This window comes from Tachysurus vachellii, chromosome 11, assembly GCF_030014155.1.
Source record: "Tachysurus vachellii isolate PV-2020 chromosome 11, HZAU_Pvac_v1, whole genome shotgun sequence".
Lineage (NCBI taxonomy): Eukaryota > Metazoa > Chordata > Actinopteri > Siluriformes > Bagridae > Tachysurus > Tachysurus vachellii.
This window is the reverse complement of record NC_083470.1, coordinates 7003712-7021888: the sequence shown is the minus strand read 5'-3', so window position 1 is coordinate 7021888 and position 18177 is coordinate 7003712. Positions and strand designations below refer to the sequence as shown.

The 18177-nt window shown below is 35.9% G+C and overlaps 1 protein-coding gene across 1 annotated transcript in view; it reads left to right on the top strand.

The window, feature by feature from the left end:
- Window positions 1-18177, top strand: part of LOC132853720 (uncharacterized) — a 25951-nt gene extending 7774 nt beyond the window's left edge. Inside the window, exons 13-20 of the mRNA XM_060881657.1 lie at window positions 986-1044; window positions 1132-1205; window positions 12368-12484; window positions 13256-13381; window positions 13461-13616; window positions 14241-14325; window positions 14424-14593; window positions 15181-18177. Coding sequence (XP_060737640.1) covers window positions 986-1044; window positions 1132-1205; window positions 12368-12484; window positions 13256-13381; window positions 13461-13616; window positions 14241-14325; window positions 14424-14593; window positions 15181-15353 — 960 coding nt within the window. The 3' untranslated portion in view covers window positions 15354-18177. The remainder of the gene's footprint in view (window positions 1-985; window positions 1045-1131; window positions 1206-12367; window positions 12485-13255; window positions 13382-13460; window positions 13617-14240; window positions 14326-14423; window positions 14594-15180) is intronic.

The window sequence follows — 18177 nt, the reverse complement described above, 5'->3', positions numbered from 1 at the left end:
GGTCATTGGAAATTATGTCAAACATACATAATGTGATGCTGCTGGCAGCGTACAAAGCATTTTTTAGATGTTGATAGAGTATATGTGGCAATAAAAGATATCAGCCAACATTTAAAAAAAAATCTCATCCAATGTTGAACATTCTACACTCCACAACTATGTAAAACACAAAATGGTGTAGAAGAATACATAAGTATGTGATTTGGAATCCAGCTTCTAGCTTTTGTGAGGAAAACCTAAATAGTGTCCATTGTAAATGCAATAAAATAAATAACAACCTTCTTATAACACTGACATAATGCACCTGATAATTATTTTAGGTGCTGAAACATTAATCTCATGCTTTACACGATTAACTGTAACTTACCACTTTTATAAACAGTAATATGTGTCTATCAAATGCACTAAATGTGATTTGTATTAACAATCGTGTTACCATGGACTCTGGACTCAAATGCCCTTTTCTACTAATTCTATATTTTGAACTTTTCAGCATTCATATTTTTAAAACTTTTAGAGCTTTTTTGTATAAAAATTGACATTGTTAATATTTTGAAAAAATTCATGTTATATTATAATTATTAGAATAAATACATCACTTTAATAAAGAAAATGAAACAGTGGGGCTGTAATTTGTAATACACCACTTACATGGCATGCACAAGTTTGTTTACATTAACACACTAAAGAGATGTGTTAGATGTGTTTTCAGACACTTTTGTTTTTCATTTGTTTCTTTTTATTGACTGCAAACAGAAATTGTTTTGATGCAGCTTATGTAGAGCTGTGAAATTTGTTTCATAGAAAACGTTTATTCTGAATTGACTTTACTTGAATTTTCTTTCTTTTTATATTTCTTTTTAATTTCTTCCTATTGTACATGAAGACCAACACAGTAGTCTCAAATTATGATGATTGATTACGATGAATCAGCTGTCTTTGTAGATGTTTTAATGCTGTTTCTTGTTTCTTTTTGTGCGTATAGAGCCCTGAAGAAGAAACAGACCCTCAATCTTCACAATGTGCCCCATCAACCAGTCCACTGTAAGAGCTGCATCTATTGTTTCATTAATACATAATGTAAGTTGGTTTATACTAGTGATCACAAATGTTGTTATTCCGTTCCTCAAGGAAAGACATTCAGGAAACAGAATCACCAGCTGTCCAAGCAGACTGTAACAAGGAACACACGGTGCAGGTGAAAACATGAGTTACTTCACAAGGATGTTGTTTTTTACTAAAGCACCAGCTCGATGAATGGACAAATAAGACTTTTTATTTGGAAACAGTGTTTGTTTTTTTAACAAAAAAATTAAAAATAAAAAAATGCTTTTTTTTATTAGTGCACTCTTTACAGGACTCTTGACTTCTTTTGGGAGAGCAGAAATGTTCTATGATTTGTTAAAAAATGATTTAATAGTGGTGTATGGAATGTTCAGAGTGTTTTTTGTCATCAGTATTGATTGTTATGGTTTAGATATGTTTTCTAATATACTCTGGACTATGAACAAGAAGAACAATCGTCATGTAATATTTCATTTCATTCATTATTTTTGACTTGAGATTTTTTTACATGTGACATTGCTATTCAGTTAATTTTGTAAATGATTTCATTCCACTTCACTACTCATTTTGCACTTATTTTCTAATATTTTTTGGATTTTCTGTGGTGCCTAGTGTGTGAATTTTAGAAGGGTTGTATCATCTCAGACCATTTACACATGGAACATGGGAAAAGAAAAAGCCTTTTCCTTGTCATTGGAACTTATGTCAAATGCACGTAAAGCGATGCTGATGGCATCATACAAAGTATTTTTACACATTGAAAAAGAAAATAGTTTCTGTGCTGTGATGGGGCCTGAAACCTGACTGAAACTCTTCAAATATATTGTTCTCCTATAAGAAGGCACACAGTTAAACAGACACCACCTTTTCTAGTATTTTAGACATAAACGGAAGGTGTGGATTAGGTCTGTAATTTGATTTGTTCGTTAGGATCTAAATGAGGGGCCTAATCACTGCCAACTTGAAAGATTTATGGACGTGACCTAAAGATAGCAAGGAGTTAATAATATTAGAAGAGAAGAGGCTCACCAGCTGTATGTAACACATTTTTCAGTAATTTAGTTGGAATTGAATCTAGTGAACAAGCTGTTGACTTGGCTGTAGTAATAGGTTTATCTAGCTCTTCCTGTCCTGTACTTGTAAAGCACTGTAGTTTTGAGTGTACAGCTTTAGGTGAGACTGGGTCAGGAGACAGATCAGGCAAGTTATTTGTGAATCTGTCTTCAGTGGATGGAAGAATAGTTCTACCGAATCAATAACGTGGTGAGACACAGTTAGTCTGTTCTATAGGTAGTGTGTACAGTATGAGGTAATGGTCTGTGATGTCATCAAAATAAGGATGCAGGTGAAAACATGAGTTACTTCACAAGGATGTTGTTTTTTACTAAAGCACCAGCTCGATGAATGGACAAATAAGACTTTTTACTCCAAAAAAGAGTTTTTTTAGTGTGCTCTTTACAGGACTCGACTTCTTTTGGGAGAGCAGAAATGTTCTATGATTAAAAAAAGAAATATTTAGTAGTGGCGTATGTGGAAATATTCAGTGTTTTTTGTTGGTTGTTTTTTTTTTGTCATCTGTATTGATTATTATGGTTTAGATATGTTTTCTAATATACTCGGGACTAGGAACAAGAATGAACCATCATTCATTATTTTTGACTTCCAAATTTTTTTTGGACATTTGTATTCAGTTATTTTTGTAAATGGTTTAATTCCACTTCGCTGCTCTTTTTGCACTTATTTCCTAATATTTTTTGGATTTGTTGTGGTGCCTAGTGTGTGAATTTTAGAAGGGTAGTATCATCTCAAACACAACACATTTACACATGGAACATGGGAAAAGGAAAAGCCATTCGTCCTGGTGATAGGAAATTATGTCAAATACACATAAAGCAATGCTAATGGGATCATACAAAGCATTTTTTATACATTGAAAAAGATTATGGGGTAATGAAAGATATCAGCCAACGTTTTATAGTGTTAGTCTTTGTTGTTCTCTCAGCTTATTAATCAGGAGTAGTTTCAGTCTACCTTAAGGTGTGAATTGTGGGCAGGGCTTACCTATTTAAATTGAAGATGAACCAGCCTACTCTTCAGTGTGCTTTAACTCTCTTCATTTGAATATATTGTCTTCTGTTAAAGTAGGTTCCTGACTTTTGTATACTATCTGCTTAACTCACGTTGTTCTAGAGTAGTGTGATTTGAATTGTTATATTCTATACCATTGTTGATTTTATAGTGCTGGTCTTTGTTGTTCTCTCAGCTGATTAATCAGGAGTAGTTTCAGTCTACCTTAAGGTGTGAATTGTGGGCAGGGCTTACCTATTTAAATTGAAGGTTCTCCTTCGCTAGCGTCTGTAGCGGTTTGTAAGTATCTCTCTCTATCACATTGTAACATTAGTGTCTAGTACTGTTTTGATATATCCTACCATACCTTAATTCTCACTCTTGTTTGACTGCAAATATGTGCCTTAAACCCATCTCTGTACTCAATTCCTACTCTCGCAGACGCTCTCGTCCACAGAGCAGTGGTCACAATCCCAGTAACCTCATCTACCCTCCTCTGTTGTGTAAGTCTCAAACAGTGGTGGTAGGTGGGCTCTGGAATTGCCAGTCTGCTGTGAAAAAAGCTGATTTTATCTCTGCTTTAACTTCCCATTACTCCTTTGATTTTCTTGCGCTAACAGAGTCCTGGATATCCCCACAGAACACTGCTACACCAGCTGCTTTATCCTCTGCCTATGCTTTCTCTCACTCACCATGAGAAACAGGCAGGGGTGGTGGTACAGGTGTTTTGCTGTCAAAGAAATGGTGCTTTACACCTCTCCTCTTGTCACATTTATCCATCTCTTCTTTTGAATTCCATGCCATTTCAGTTACCTCTCCAATTAACCTTATCATTGTTGTTTACTGCCCTCCTGGTCCGCTAGGTGACTTCCTGGAAGAAATGGACACACTGCTTAGTGTTTTCCCTTCCGATAGCTCCCCTCTGACGCTGCTTGGTGACTTCAACCTCCCCTCTGACAAGCTACATTCTTCTTCCCTCCTGTCTCTTCTCGACTCATTCACCCTCACACTCAACAGCTACATCCCCACACACAAAGGAGGCAATGTCCTGGACCGGGTTTTCACCCGTCCTTCTCCAGCTACAGACGTGACTGCTACCCCACTACACGTCTCTGATCATCACCTGGTATCCTTCACCATCACTCTCCCTACCCTACCTAAAACTACCTCTCACCCCCTCGCTCTTACCCACCGCAACCTTCACTCTGTCTCCCCTTCTTCTGTAGCTTCTGGCACTCTTTCTTCCCTTCCTGATCCTGAGTCTTTTTCCTCACTACCCTTGGACTCGGCCACAGATATTTTCCTCTCTTCTCTTTCCTCAACTATGGACTTCCTCTGCCCTATGTTCACTAAACCCAAGAAAACTTCTTGTTCTGCTCCTTGGCTTTCAGATGTGCTGCGCAACAATCAAAGAGAGCTAAGATCATCAGAGAGAAAGTGGAAGAAATCACAACTTTATGCAGATCTTGATTCTTACCGAACACTTCTTGCCAAGTTCTCCTCAGATGTGACTTCTGCCAAGACTTCCTTCTACAAGGAAAAACTTGAAGTTTCCTCTGAAGCTGAACTGAACTGAACTGCTGTTCATCCCAGGTGATTCATCCCCAGGTCATGACCTTGCTATATCCTTGCACAACGATCTGATCTTCCCTTCAGCCACAGCTCGCAACCTTGGGGTAACCATGGACAATCAACTGTCCTTTTCCTCTCATGTTGCTAACGTGACTCGCTCATGTCGGTTTCTTCTCTACAACATTAGAAGGATTCGGCCATTTCTGTCCACACAGGCTGCTCAAGTACTTGTTCAGTGTCTTGTCATTTCTAGACTGGATTACTGCAATGCACTGCTGGCAGGTCTACCTATGAACGCAATCCGTCCTCTGCAAATGATCCAAAATGCAGCTGCACGGCTTGTTTTCAACCTGCCAAAGTTCTCGCATACCACCCCGCTGCTGCAATCCCTCCACTGGCTTCCGGTAGCTGCACGCATCAGATTCAAAACACTGATGCTGGCCTACAAAGCCAAAAATGGACCAGCTCCCTCTTACCTCAAAGCCCTCATCACTCCTCGCACTGCACCCCGCACCCTCCGATCTACCAGCACTGCTCGACTGGTTCCACCATCTCTCAGGGTAAGAGGCAAGTATACTACAAGACTCTTCTCTGTACTGGCACCAAGGTGGTGGAATGAACTTCCCCTAGAGGTCCAAACAGTTGAGTCACTGGCTATTTTCAAGCGGCGGTTGAAGACCTACTTATTCAGGAAACACTTCAACTAGCACTTCTTTCCTTATCTTTTGCATTTATAAAAATAAATAAATAAATAAATAAATAAAAACCCTTTCATTGTATCTCTGAACAAATGTTTTAAACTCATGGTATCTTAAGTATGTAACTTAGTGATCCAGCATTAATGTATTCAATGTTAGAGATTTAAGCACTTATGTACGTCGCTCTGGATAAGGGCATCTGCCAAATGCTGTAAATGTAAAAAAAATTATCATCCGCTGTCACTGCCTGGTAGCCTCAGCCCTCTCCTGGGGGCAAAGCAAAGCTGCAATTATTGAATGCAAGTGTCCAACATTCTACACTTCTCAAACTATGTAAAATACAAAATGGTGTAGAAGAATACATAAGTATGTGATCTGGAAGCCATCTTTTAGTTTTTGTGAGGAACACTTCAATAGTGTTAGCTGTAAATGCAATAAAATAAATAACAACCTTCTTATAACACTAACATAATGCAGCTTAGCATTTTAGGTGCTAAAACATTAATCTCATGTTTTACACCGGTAACTGTTACTTACTACTTTTATAAACAGTAATATGTGTCTGTCAAATGCCCTAAAAATGTGATTGCATTAACAATCGTGTTACCATAAACTCTGGACTCAAATGCCCTTTTCTACTAATTCTATATTTTGAACTTTTCAGCATTAATATTGTTAACTTTTGTAAATTCTTTGTATAAAAACTGACATTCATTCTTAATATTTTGAAAACATTCATGTTAAATTATTAGTGTAATATTTTAATGTTTGTTCTTTACATCAATTAATGATCCTGATCCGTGTAAAAGTGTATTTTTTTTTTTTATAGAATGTACAACATAAATACAGTGGTGTGAAAGTGTTGGTGCCTTCCTGATTTTTTATTTTTTTGCACGTTTGTCACACTTAAATGTTTCAGATCATCAAACAAATTTAAATATTGGTCAAAGGTAACACAGGTAAACACAACATGCAGTTTTTAAATGAAGGATTTTATTATTAAGGGAAAACAAAATCCAAACCTACATGGCCATGTGTGAAAAAGTACTACTAATACTACTAATAACTGTTTGGGTCACCCTTAGCAGCAAGAACTACAATCAAGTGTTTGCAATAACTTGCAGTGAGTCTGTTACAGTGCTGTGGAGGAATTTTGGTCCACTGAACTTTGCAGAATTGTTGTAATTCAGCGACATTGGAGGTTTTTCGAGCACGAACCACCTTTTTAAGGTCATGCCACAGAATCTCAATAGGATTCAGGTCAGGACTTTGACTAGGAAACTAGTCAGGAAGAAGGCAAACCCTTTTTCACAACTCTGTACATCACTGAAATAAAGAACATGAAACAGTGGGGTTGTAATATATAAACAATAAATTTAAAAAAGTGCGTTTTTTTTTTTTTATTAGTGCCCTCTTTACAGGTCAATGACTCCTTTTGTGAGAGCTGAAATGCATAGATCTGTATTGTTTACTTTTTCTTTACTTGTTTATCTTATTGTTTACTGTATTGTTTTTATTATTGCCATATGAAATGTTGTCTTTTTCAACATTGTGCTGGAATTGATTTGATAGCTCCTCCTGATTGTTATTGTTTAGATATGTTTTCTAAGATACTCTGGACTACATCAATACAACAATCATCATGTACATTTGTGAACTAAATATATCTAATATTAATCTTGAATTTTGTACTCTATTAATCTTTTATATTAACCTTTTATTCTATATTTATGTTCTGTAAAGCTGCTTTGAGACAATGCCAATTGCAAAAAGTGCTATACAAATAAGGCGGATGAAGACCTACTTATTCAGGAAACACTTCAACTAGCACTTCTTTCCTTATCTTTTGCATTTATAAAAATAAATAAATAAATAAATAAATAAAAACCCTTTCATTGTATCTCTGAACAAATGTTTTAAACTCATGGTATCTTAAGTATGTAACTTAGTGAGCCAGCATTAATGTATTCAATGTTAGAGATTTAAGCACTTATGTACGTCGCTCTGGATAAGGGCATCTGCCAAATGCTGTAAATGTTAAATGTAAATAAACTTGAATTGAATTGAATCATGTAATACTTCATGCCATTAATTCCCCATTCATTAATTTTTGACTTCTGAATTTGAATTTAATTTGAAATTAGTGTTCAATTAATTTCCCAAATGATTTCCTTCCACTTCACTTTTGCACTTCTTTTCTAATTAGGGCCTGAGCACCGAATGGTGCGAAGCCCTATTGTTTTTCCTCGGGAGTATTATTAAATTATTTATTTTATTTTTTTTCCCCCACACATTGGCCAATTGGGTCCCTTAACATGCTCGAAAACTCTTGAAATTTGGCACACACGTCAGAGTCGCGCGACACTAGGATTGGACAAAGGTTGGAATACGGGCATGGCAGGGGGGCTCTGTAGCGCCCCCTGTAATGCAAAATCAAACATTGGTGCACAGATTGGGCAATTATGTACGCACATGTACGAGAGTTGGTACGCATATAGATCTCATCGACCCGAACAACTTTCACGCTCTAAACTATGAGCTCCGCCCAACAGGAAGTCGGCCATTTTGGATTGTTTTATAAGTGCATGCGGTGAACTTTTAAATACTCCTCCTAGGGAATTCATGCGATTGACATCAAACGTTGTGAACATGATGCCGAGACATTGCACTTGCTAAATTGCGAAGGGATTTTTGATATCTCGAACGGTGCTGCCATGGCGAGGCGACAAAGTTATGGCGAATTCAGAGAAACAGGAAGTGTCTAATATCTAAAGCAAAAAATGTCTTATTGGGATGACACGCGGTGTGTATGTTCGGCCAAGGATTCCGATCGCATCTATGTGCCTATTGTGAATCTCGGACATAGCGCCACCAACAGGCACCAGGAAGTGTGTCAGTCACAAAGGTGGATTTTTTCACAGTTGCATGCAATGGACTTTTAAATACTCCTCCTAGAGGATTCATACGATTGACACCAAAAGTGGTCAACATGATGCTTAGACATTGTAGATGATAAATTGCGTAGGGATTTTTGCTATCTTGAACGCTGTTCACATGGCAAAGCTTCAAACTTTACTTTCTTTTTCAGGCATATTTAAGGCTTTTGCCGTGCTTAGATTAACTTGAAATTTGACACATACATCACATTTGTCGGCTGTTAAATGTGGACAAAAAGGTCAGACAAAGGTGTGTCTCTTAAGTGGCTCATTAGCGCCCCCATTTGTCTAAAATGTAGGGTTTCATTTACCTACAGTCCCCAAATGGGTCAGTAACAACATAAAATAGTCCACTGATATTTACCCACTTGATGCACTTGCCCACCGTGCATTGTTTTCTGGAAGGCACCGTATAGCGATAAACAAACGTGCGAAGGCCCGTCATCGCTGTTTGCAGCTATATTATTTTTTTGTATTTACTGTGGTGTCTTGAATTTTAGAAGTGTAGTATCATCTCAAACACATCTGTACTTGTACAGAATACGAGAACATGAAACTGGTCATCATGATCAGTGTGGACAGTAGAAACAGTAGAACATGTACTCATTAAATGTGCTGCAAATAAAAGAGCAGGGTTTTATTTAACACAAGCCTTAAAATCCCTGGGAATAAATAGTTTGTCTCTACAAGTTATGCTAGAAAATGGTACTAAAGTACTTAAAATGAATAAGACTGACTAACAGTATTTAAGATACGGTTTTATTCCTATTTTTCTCCCCTTTCTTGTTATTTGCCTCCCATGTTGTTTTCCAACCATCCTATCGGCTCCACACTCCAATCCTATAGGGGGCAAAAATGGCAACCGACAAGAAACACTAGAAGAAGAAGAAGAAGAAGAAGAAGAACGCATCCGGTGTTTGTAGATACTTTGAATGAAACTTCCGGATAACATGGTGTTAAATAATGAAGTTTCTGACACGTTTATACATATTCGGTAAGCATTTATATCTGCTCTTTATTCTGAACACTGAAGACTTAAAGCATTTCTCCATTAATCTTCTTCACAGTGCTCTCTTTGTGATGCAATACACTTGTCCCAGCATTCATGTAGAGCCTCCTCTAGTTGTACTGTGAACTTCTCCTTACAAAGGAAATATCATTCACCAGCAAAACTGCAGAATGTAAATGTACATAAGTATAAAAAAAAAACAAGATAACTGAAGGTAAACAAATGAAAAACGATTGTGGTTGACACAATATTATAAATACAATTCAGTATAAAGCATGATGCAGTTTCAGGAATAAATGCCACACCAAACAGATCTGCTTCTATATCGTGCCATTTTTTGTGATTACAAAGAATTTATGTTGTTTCTGGTTAAATTATAACTATATAAAAATTTATAATTTACAATAGTTAAACTGGTTACCATCGCGACTCTAAGAGGGAATAAGGCCTGTTTCTGCTGAGAAACATTCAACTCGACTACAGAGGAAAATGGAGGACGTAAAGAACAACTCAAAAACACGACAGTCTGTTTAAATAAATAATGACGTCCGCGTTTCTGACACGTTTGTACATGTTCGGTCATAGATACACTAGATGTCGCCTTGGCTACGGCAGTACATTGGAACGAATGCGTCAATAGAGCCGGCATCTTGAAACAGGGGACCCCCTCATCTTAATGCATCAGCGTCAATGTAGGCAAAGGTCTAACGCAGGGGTGACCAACCAGTCAGAGACAAGAGCCACATCTTTTACTGTGTTACTGCAAAGAGCCACATCATACACATGGGCACACTTTGAACACCTTTTTTTCCCTGCCATTTTGTGCGTGAACTTGACACAAATTATTTACTCAAATGATCTTGCGCCTACTTGGAAATTTTGAGGTATTTTCATCCCACTCACATGCGCGTTTGACGGAAATACCGTATTGAACTCAAGCGCGGTGAACAAGCACATTACAAATACAAACTCCGATATATAACGTAATAGCTACATGAAACCGGGCAAAGAGCCGCATGCGGTTCGCGAGCCACAGGTTGGCCACCCATGGTCTAACGGAAATAAAATCACCATAAATCGCCAGGAATGCGATTTTCTAGTTTTTGGTTTGTTCCAAAGGTCAGACATGTATTTATCATTAAGTCCAGAGAAAATTTAAGGTTTTGATATTAAGATCTACTTTTTCAAAATATAATGCATATAATGCTAGTAGGTGTAAATGTATTAGTTACATTCTTCCACTTGAGTAAACTTCAAATGAACAATCGCTACTTACCTTATAGCCTACTGCATGCAACACTGCTACAATGGTGTGACTATACATGTAAATTTAAACTGTAATTTAAATTGTATTGGTTTATTAAATATGATACACAAATTTGAGAGGAACATAATATGAAAGTTAGATAGTTGAGGTGCCAAAGACCGTTCAATCTTTTCTTTATTCCTTTCCCGCTATACTTTTGCCACCAAATATGTACTAAAGTCACATAAACCAAAAAAACAACAACAAAGTTTGACTTTGAGGCTGAACTTGTTACACTGCCAAGCTAACTGGTGACATCCTTCCAGGACTGTCAGCTGAGTTAACCATTTTAAAACTAAGTGTTCAGTATCCCTGCAACAACACTACCTTACACAGTTTCTTTCTGACACAGAGTATGAACCTTTGCGACATGCTGTTGTCTCAACTTATGAAAGGCACAGACAACCAGTGAAATTAAGCTAAAGTGATGGTTGTCTATGCCATCTTGAGTCTCAACAATGTGATCACGAAGACCAAATAAGTCGTCATATAATTTTTTTAAATTAACATACGATAAAAAAAATCCAAAACCTTTTCAGACATAATGTCATTAAATATGTCCTTAAGTGAAGTAACTTGATAAAAGAGCATTCTGCTTGTGTTAAGTCCAGGACAATCTAATAAAATATGTTTGACAGATAAGGGAATCTTACAGAATGTACATAAAGTTGGGTCCTTTCACCTTTAAGCAAAAAAGCATGGGTCAATTTTTAATTCCCTCATTAAGAGCTTTGGAATCTACAAACATTGTCAGTTTTCCTAACTGTCAAAAACTAATGGGTAAATATAGCTGCAAGCAGCGATGACGGGCCTTCGCACGTTTGTTCATCGCTATACGGTGCCTTCCAGAAAACAATGCACGGTGGGCAAGTGCATCAAGTGGGTAAATCTCAGTGGACTATTTTATGTTGTTACTGACCCATTTGGGGACTGTAGGTAAATGAAACCCCACATTTTAGACAAATGGGGGCGCTAGTGAGCCACTTAAGAGACACACCTTTGTCTGACCTTTTTGTCCACACTTAACAGCCGACAAATATGATGTATGTGTCAAATTTCAAGTTAATCTAAGCACACCAAAAGCCTTAAATATGCCTGAAAAAGAAAGTAAAGTTTGACGCTTTGCCATATGAACAGCGTTCAAGATAGCAAAAATCCCTACGCAATTTATCATCTACAACGTCTAAGCATCATGTTGACCACTTTTGGTGTCAATCGCATGAATCCTCTAGGAGGAGTATTTAAAAGTCCATTGCATGCAACTGTGAAAAAATCCACCTTTGTGACTGACACACTTCCTGGTGCCTGTTGGTGGCGCTATGTCCGAGATTCACAATAGGCACATCGATGCGATCGGAATCCTTGGCCGAACATACACACCGTGTTTCATCACAATAAGACATTTTTTGCTTTAGATATTAGACACTTCCTGTTTCTCTGAATTCGCCATAACTTTGTCGCCTCGCCATGGCAGCACCGTTCGAGACATCAAAAGCAAGTAGGAATATTTAAAAGTTCACCGCATGCACTTATAAAACAATCCAAAATGGCCGACTTCCTGTTGGGCGTAGCTCATAGTTTAGAGCGCGAAAGTTGTTGTGTGTTCATGGTGTGTGTATTCACTGCTGTGTGTGCACTTTGGATGGGTTAAATGCAGAGAATGAATTCTGAGTATGGGTCACCATACTTAGTCATATGTCACGTCACTATTTAGTATGTCACAAAAATTGTCTCCAAACAGGTATCTGTGCTGCCTTCACATATGGAGAGAAATGTGGACAAAGTGAATATCTATCAGCAGCTGACGAATGCTGTCCTATGTGTGCTATGGGTATGACATGGCGATACTTTTGTTATAGAATCATACCATTAATAAAAGAAAGTACAGCTAAATAAGATGTATAAATTATTAACAGGTTCATCTTCAGTAGATGCTTTATTCTGGCCAGGGTTATGGTGGATCCAGAAGCCAATTATAAGAACACTGGGTGTATCCACATGTATGGATAATTTAGAGACAATAGTCTAACTAACAACATGGTTTTATACAGTGGAAGCCAAAAAATCCCAAAGATACCAGACATGCAAAGCTGTATAACTCTGTTATAACAGTTATAATGCCTTTTGTGTCTGTTGTGTTTTGTATTATCTTCTGTGTAATGTCTTGTATTGTTTGTTTGCACTGCCTTTTGTCCACTGTCTTTTGTCTTTTGTCTCATACTGTTTGCAAAAGTTTGCACAGATGCACTTTATGTATCTAGGACTAACTTACTTAAGTCCTTATAGCTCTGTCTTTGTTTTATGTAGCCCCACGGTCCTGGAGGAAGTTATTTCACTGTGTACTGCAACAACTATATATGGTTGAAATGACAATTAAAGCTTCTTGACTTGACTTGACTATATATAAAAAAAATCAGATTTTTTCCATTTAAATATATTTACTTAAAATACCATTTTGTATAATGTACAAATTGAATGGAGAAACTCTCTGTAAAGATCTTAGGCAGGCAGATGATTTTATGAAGACTTTTTGGTGTGAATTCTTTCCTGTGCCTGTCCTTTTATCAGTTTCTCATCAGGTCATATTATGTCTGTTCTGCAGGGTCAGTGGTTATGAAAGACTGCCATGGTGATTACAGTACAAGATGCAAACCTTGTGCTAAAGGAACATTTATGAATGAACCGAATGGATTACAAACCTGTTTTCTGTGTAAAATCTGTGAAAACGGTAAATGTCTTATGTCTTGAATATTTAATTCTTGTTTATTTTATTCTGAGCATTTTCAAATCTCATGTTCTCTTTCTAGGCCTTTTTATTTCACAAGACTGTACAAATATGAAAGATACAGTCTGTGGGGTGTTGGATGGATATTATTGCAAGCATTATACAGATGACAGAAATGATTGTTCTCTTGCAATAAAACACAGTAAATGCAAACCGGGGGAACAAATAAACACTCCAGGTGGGTACTAAATTATCAGTCCTTTAATCACACTGAAAAGGTGATACTCTGAGTCAGTGCTTTTGAATAAGACACTTAAGTTCAAAATGCCATTGAAGAAGCATCACAATTTAAATCTAGAAAGTCATCACTACAAGTCACAGAATTTTTAGTGAATCAGTGAAAGGTAGCTATTCATTCTATATATGTATTTTATCCCGGTGACTAAAACAGTAACAACATTAAATGTTAGATAATGTTCTTGTTAAAACATCAGATGAATTGAAAACAAAAAATAATCTTATTATAAAGGAAGTTAGGTGAAAGATTCTTGCATCTTTGCATAAAAAAGAAAAACATGACTTTATACATTCTGTAATTAGATTCACCAGGACAGGTTTCTTTTCTTATCCCCTTGTTCTACAGTGTACTGATTAATTTTTATCAGACTTCATTCAACAAATAATTCATTTGTTTATGCTGATTCATAATGTCCTATTTGCAGTGTTCTGGTAAAAAATCTGGGTAAAAATCTGGGTTAAAATCACAGGTGAATGTTCTGTAAAAATGTCATGTGCTTTACTGTAGTGAATTTGAAGTGTGTTTGGGGATGAAGTTGTTTTGATATTTCAGTATTTTTTACAGGTACAAAGGCATCAGATACCGTTTGTGAGCCCTGTTCTCCAGGGTTTTACTCTCCTGAAGGTGTGAACTGCTCTAAATGGACAGAGTAAGTCATTTCTTTTTCATGTAAGCTGTAAGATTTTTGTTTGTATGTTGCATTCCTTACTTTCAGAGTGTTGAGAGTTTTTGTTTCCTTTATTTAAGCTGTTTGGTCAGAAATGAGATTGAGGATGAAGAAGGCACTTCCATTAAAGATGTTCAGTGCAAACCACAAAGGAGCAGATATGGTCTCATAGCAGCTTTTCTCACTGCAGCTGCAGTTATTTTGCTGTCACTTGTAGTTTTATGTTTGAGTCAAAGAAAATCAGTCAGAAGTGAGTTGTGTTCAGTTTTTTTTCTATTGCTTATTAAGTTAAGTGGAAATCATGGCATCTAGTCAAATACGTGAGATGTCAATATTCTGCATTCATAACTATTGCTCGTTTTACATTAAATACTTCACACTAATACAATCTTCCTGTTTTCTTTTGCAGGTTGATTTATATTAAAATTAAGTGCACAAAAATTTATACTTGATACTTGAAATACAGAAGCAGTAAAGTCTCCGCCATTGTTTTTTTATTTATTTATTTTAAAATCAAATATACAGCTTGATCCTGGTTGTGTTAGATGTGTTTTCAGACACTTTTGTTTTTTAGTCGTTTCTTTTTATTGACTACAAACAGAAATCCATCGCAGGTTCCGTACAGCTTCATTTTGATGCAGCTGATGTCGATCTGTGAAATTTGCTTCATAGAAAACGTTTATTCTGAATTGACTTTACTTGAATTTTCTTTTTTATATTTCTTTTAAATTTCTTCCTGTTATACATGACGGCCAACACAGTAGTCTCAAATTATGATGATTAATTACGATGAATCAGCTGTCTTTGTAGAATTTTATTTTTTTTTTTTGTGCTTAGAGTCCTGTAAAGGAAACAGACCCTCTATCTTCACAATGTACCCCATCAACCAGTCCATTGTAAGTGCTGCATCTATTGTTTCATTAATGCATAATGTAGGCTGGTTTATACTAGTGATCATAAATGAAAGACATTCAGGAAACAGAATCACCAGCTGTCCAAGCAGACTGTAACAAGGAACACACGGTGCAGGTGAAAACATGAGTTACTTCACAAGGATGTTCTTTTTTACTAAAGCACCAGCTCAATGAATGGACAAATAAGACTTTTTATTTGGAAATGGTGTTTGTTTGTTTTAACCTCAGATTTTTTTTATTGATTGTTATGGTTATGGTCTAATGTACTCTGGACTAGGAACAAGAAAAACAATCATCATGTAATATTTCATTTCATTCATTATTTTGACTTGAGATTTTTTTACATCTGATATTGCTATTCAGTTAATTTTGTAAATGATTTCATTCCACTTCACTTTTTGCACTTATTTTCTAATATCTTTTGGATTTGCTGTGGTGCCTAGTGTGTGAATGTGTGCAGCGTGCAGCATACAAAGCATTTTTTATACATTGTAAAAGAAAAAAAGTTTCTGTGTAATGATGGGGCCTGAAACCTGACTAAAACTCTGCAAAGATTTTGTTCTCCTGTAAGAAGGAGCACAGTTGAACAGACACAACCTTTTCTAGTATTTTAGACATAAACAGAAGGTGTGAAATAGGTCCGTAATTTGATTGTTTATTAGGATCTAAATTAGGTTTCTTAATAAAAGTGAGGAGTTAATAATATTAAGAAGAGGCTCACCAGCTGTATATAACACTTCTTTCAATAATTTAGTTGGAGTGGGATCTAGTGAACAAGCTGTTGTTTTATCTGTAGTAATAAGTTTATCTAGCTCTTCCTGTCCTGTATTTGAAAAGCATTGTAGTTGAGTGTAGAGCTGTAGGTGAGACTGGGTCAGGAGACGCTCTCATATGTTGAACATATGTTCAACTATCGTTTGTGTTTAAGGGTACAGTAAGAAGTTGAGACAGATCAGGCAGGTTATTTGTGAACCTGTCTTTAGTGGACAGAATAATAGTTCTACCCTATCGATAACGTGGTAAGACACAGTTAGTCTGTTCTATAGGTAGTGTGTACAGTATGAGGTAATGGTCTGTGATGTCATCAAAATAAGGTGCAGGTGAAAACATGAGTTACTTCACAAGGATGTTGTTTTTTACTAAAGCACCAGCTCGATGAATGGACAAATAAGACTTTTTATTCGGAAACCCAAAAAAAAGAGTGCAGTGTGTTTTGTTTTTAAAAAAAAATAAAATTATTATTATTATTATTATCTTTTTTTTTTTTAATTAGTGTGCTCTTTACAGGACTCTACTCATTTTGGGAGAGCAGAAATGCTTTTTTTATTATAAATTATTGAATGGAAGTGTCCAACATTCTACACTCCTCAAACTATGTAAAATACAAAATGGTGTAGAAGAATACATAAGTATGTGATATGGAAGCCAACTTTTAGCTTTTGTGAGGAACTCTTAAATTAGTTGTAAATGCAAGTTTAGTTGTAAATGCAAAAAATTATTTAAAAAATCTTATAACTAACAATGCAACTGATTCTTATTTTAGGTTCTGAAACATTAATCTCATGTTTTACACCTTTAACTGTAACCTACCACTTTTCTAAACAGTAATATGTGTCTATAAAATGCCCTACAAATGTGATTGCATTAACAATCGTGTTACCATGAACTCTGGACTCAAATGCCCTTTTCTACTAGTTAAGTCAAGAAGATTTTATTGTCATTTCAACCATAAATAGCTGTTACAGTACACAGTGAAACAAGACAACGTTTCTCCAGGACCATGGTGCTACATTTAAAAAAAAAAAAAAAAAAGACAGAGCTAATGACTTAGTAAAAAGTCCTATCCACCACAACTGTGCAACCTGGTGCAAACAGTGCAAGACATGACAGATGGGACAGTGCAGGACAAAATACTAATTCTATATTTTGGATCTTTCAGCATTGATATTTTTAAAACTTTTATAGATTTTTTGTAAAAAAAAAAAAAAATATTGTTAATATTTTGAAAATTTTCATGTTATTTCATTAGTGTAATATTTTAATGTTTGTTCTTTACATCAACCCACGATCCTGATTTGTATAAAGGTGTCTTTTTTTTTTCTTTTTTTTTATAGGATCTCAATAGGATTCAGGTCAGGACAACTCTGTACATCACTGTAATAAAGAAAATTAAACAGTGGGGCTGTAATAAATAAACAATAAATAAAAAAGTGTTTTTTTTTTCATTTCTGCCCTCTTTGAGTTGAAATGCATAGATCTGTATTGTTTACAATTTTTAATAGATTTATTGTTGCTGTATGAAATGTTGTCTTTTTCAACATTGTGTTGGAATTGATTTGATAGCTCCTCCTGATTGTTATTGTATAAATATGTTTTCTAAGATACTTTGGATTACATCGATACAACAATCATCATGTAATACTTCATTTTATTCATTATTTTTGACTTCTGAATTTGAACTTAATCTAAAATTAGTGTTCAATTCATTTCACGAATGATTTCCTTCCACTTCACTTTTGCACTTCTTTTCTAAGAAGTCTTTTCTTTCACTTCTTTTCTAATATTTATTGCATATACTGTGGCGCCGAGTGTGAATTTCAGAAGGGTAGTATCACATTGAATGAAACTTCCGAATAACATGTTAAATAAATATCTAGTTGAAATTGTAACTATACGAAATTATGGAGAGGTAGATGATTTGATTTTCTGTGCTGTTTAAAGTGTCTGTACCTAAATCCAGCCTGAAACCTGGCACTCAGGTTTTAACTTTTTTATAGCCAGGACATCACTAGTGTGACATGTTTGAGTCAGGAGTTTACTAATACTTTTTGTTAGTTTATTTGACCTAGACAGATATTTAAATAAATAATAAGGAAGACATTTTCAGTATTATGTACATTAGGGATGTCCAGTCACATAC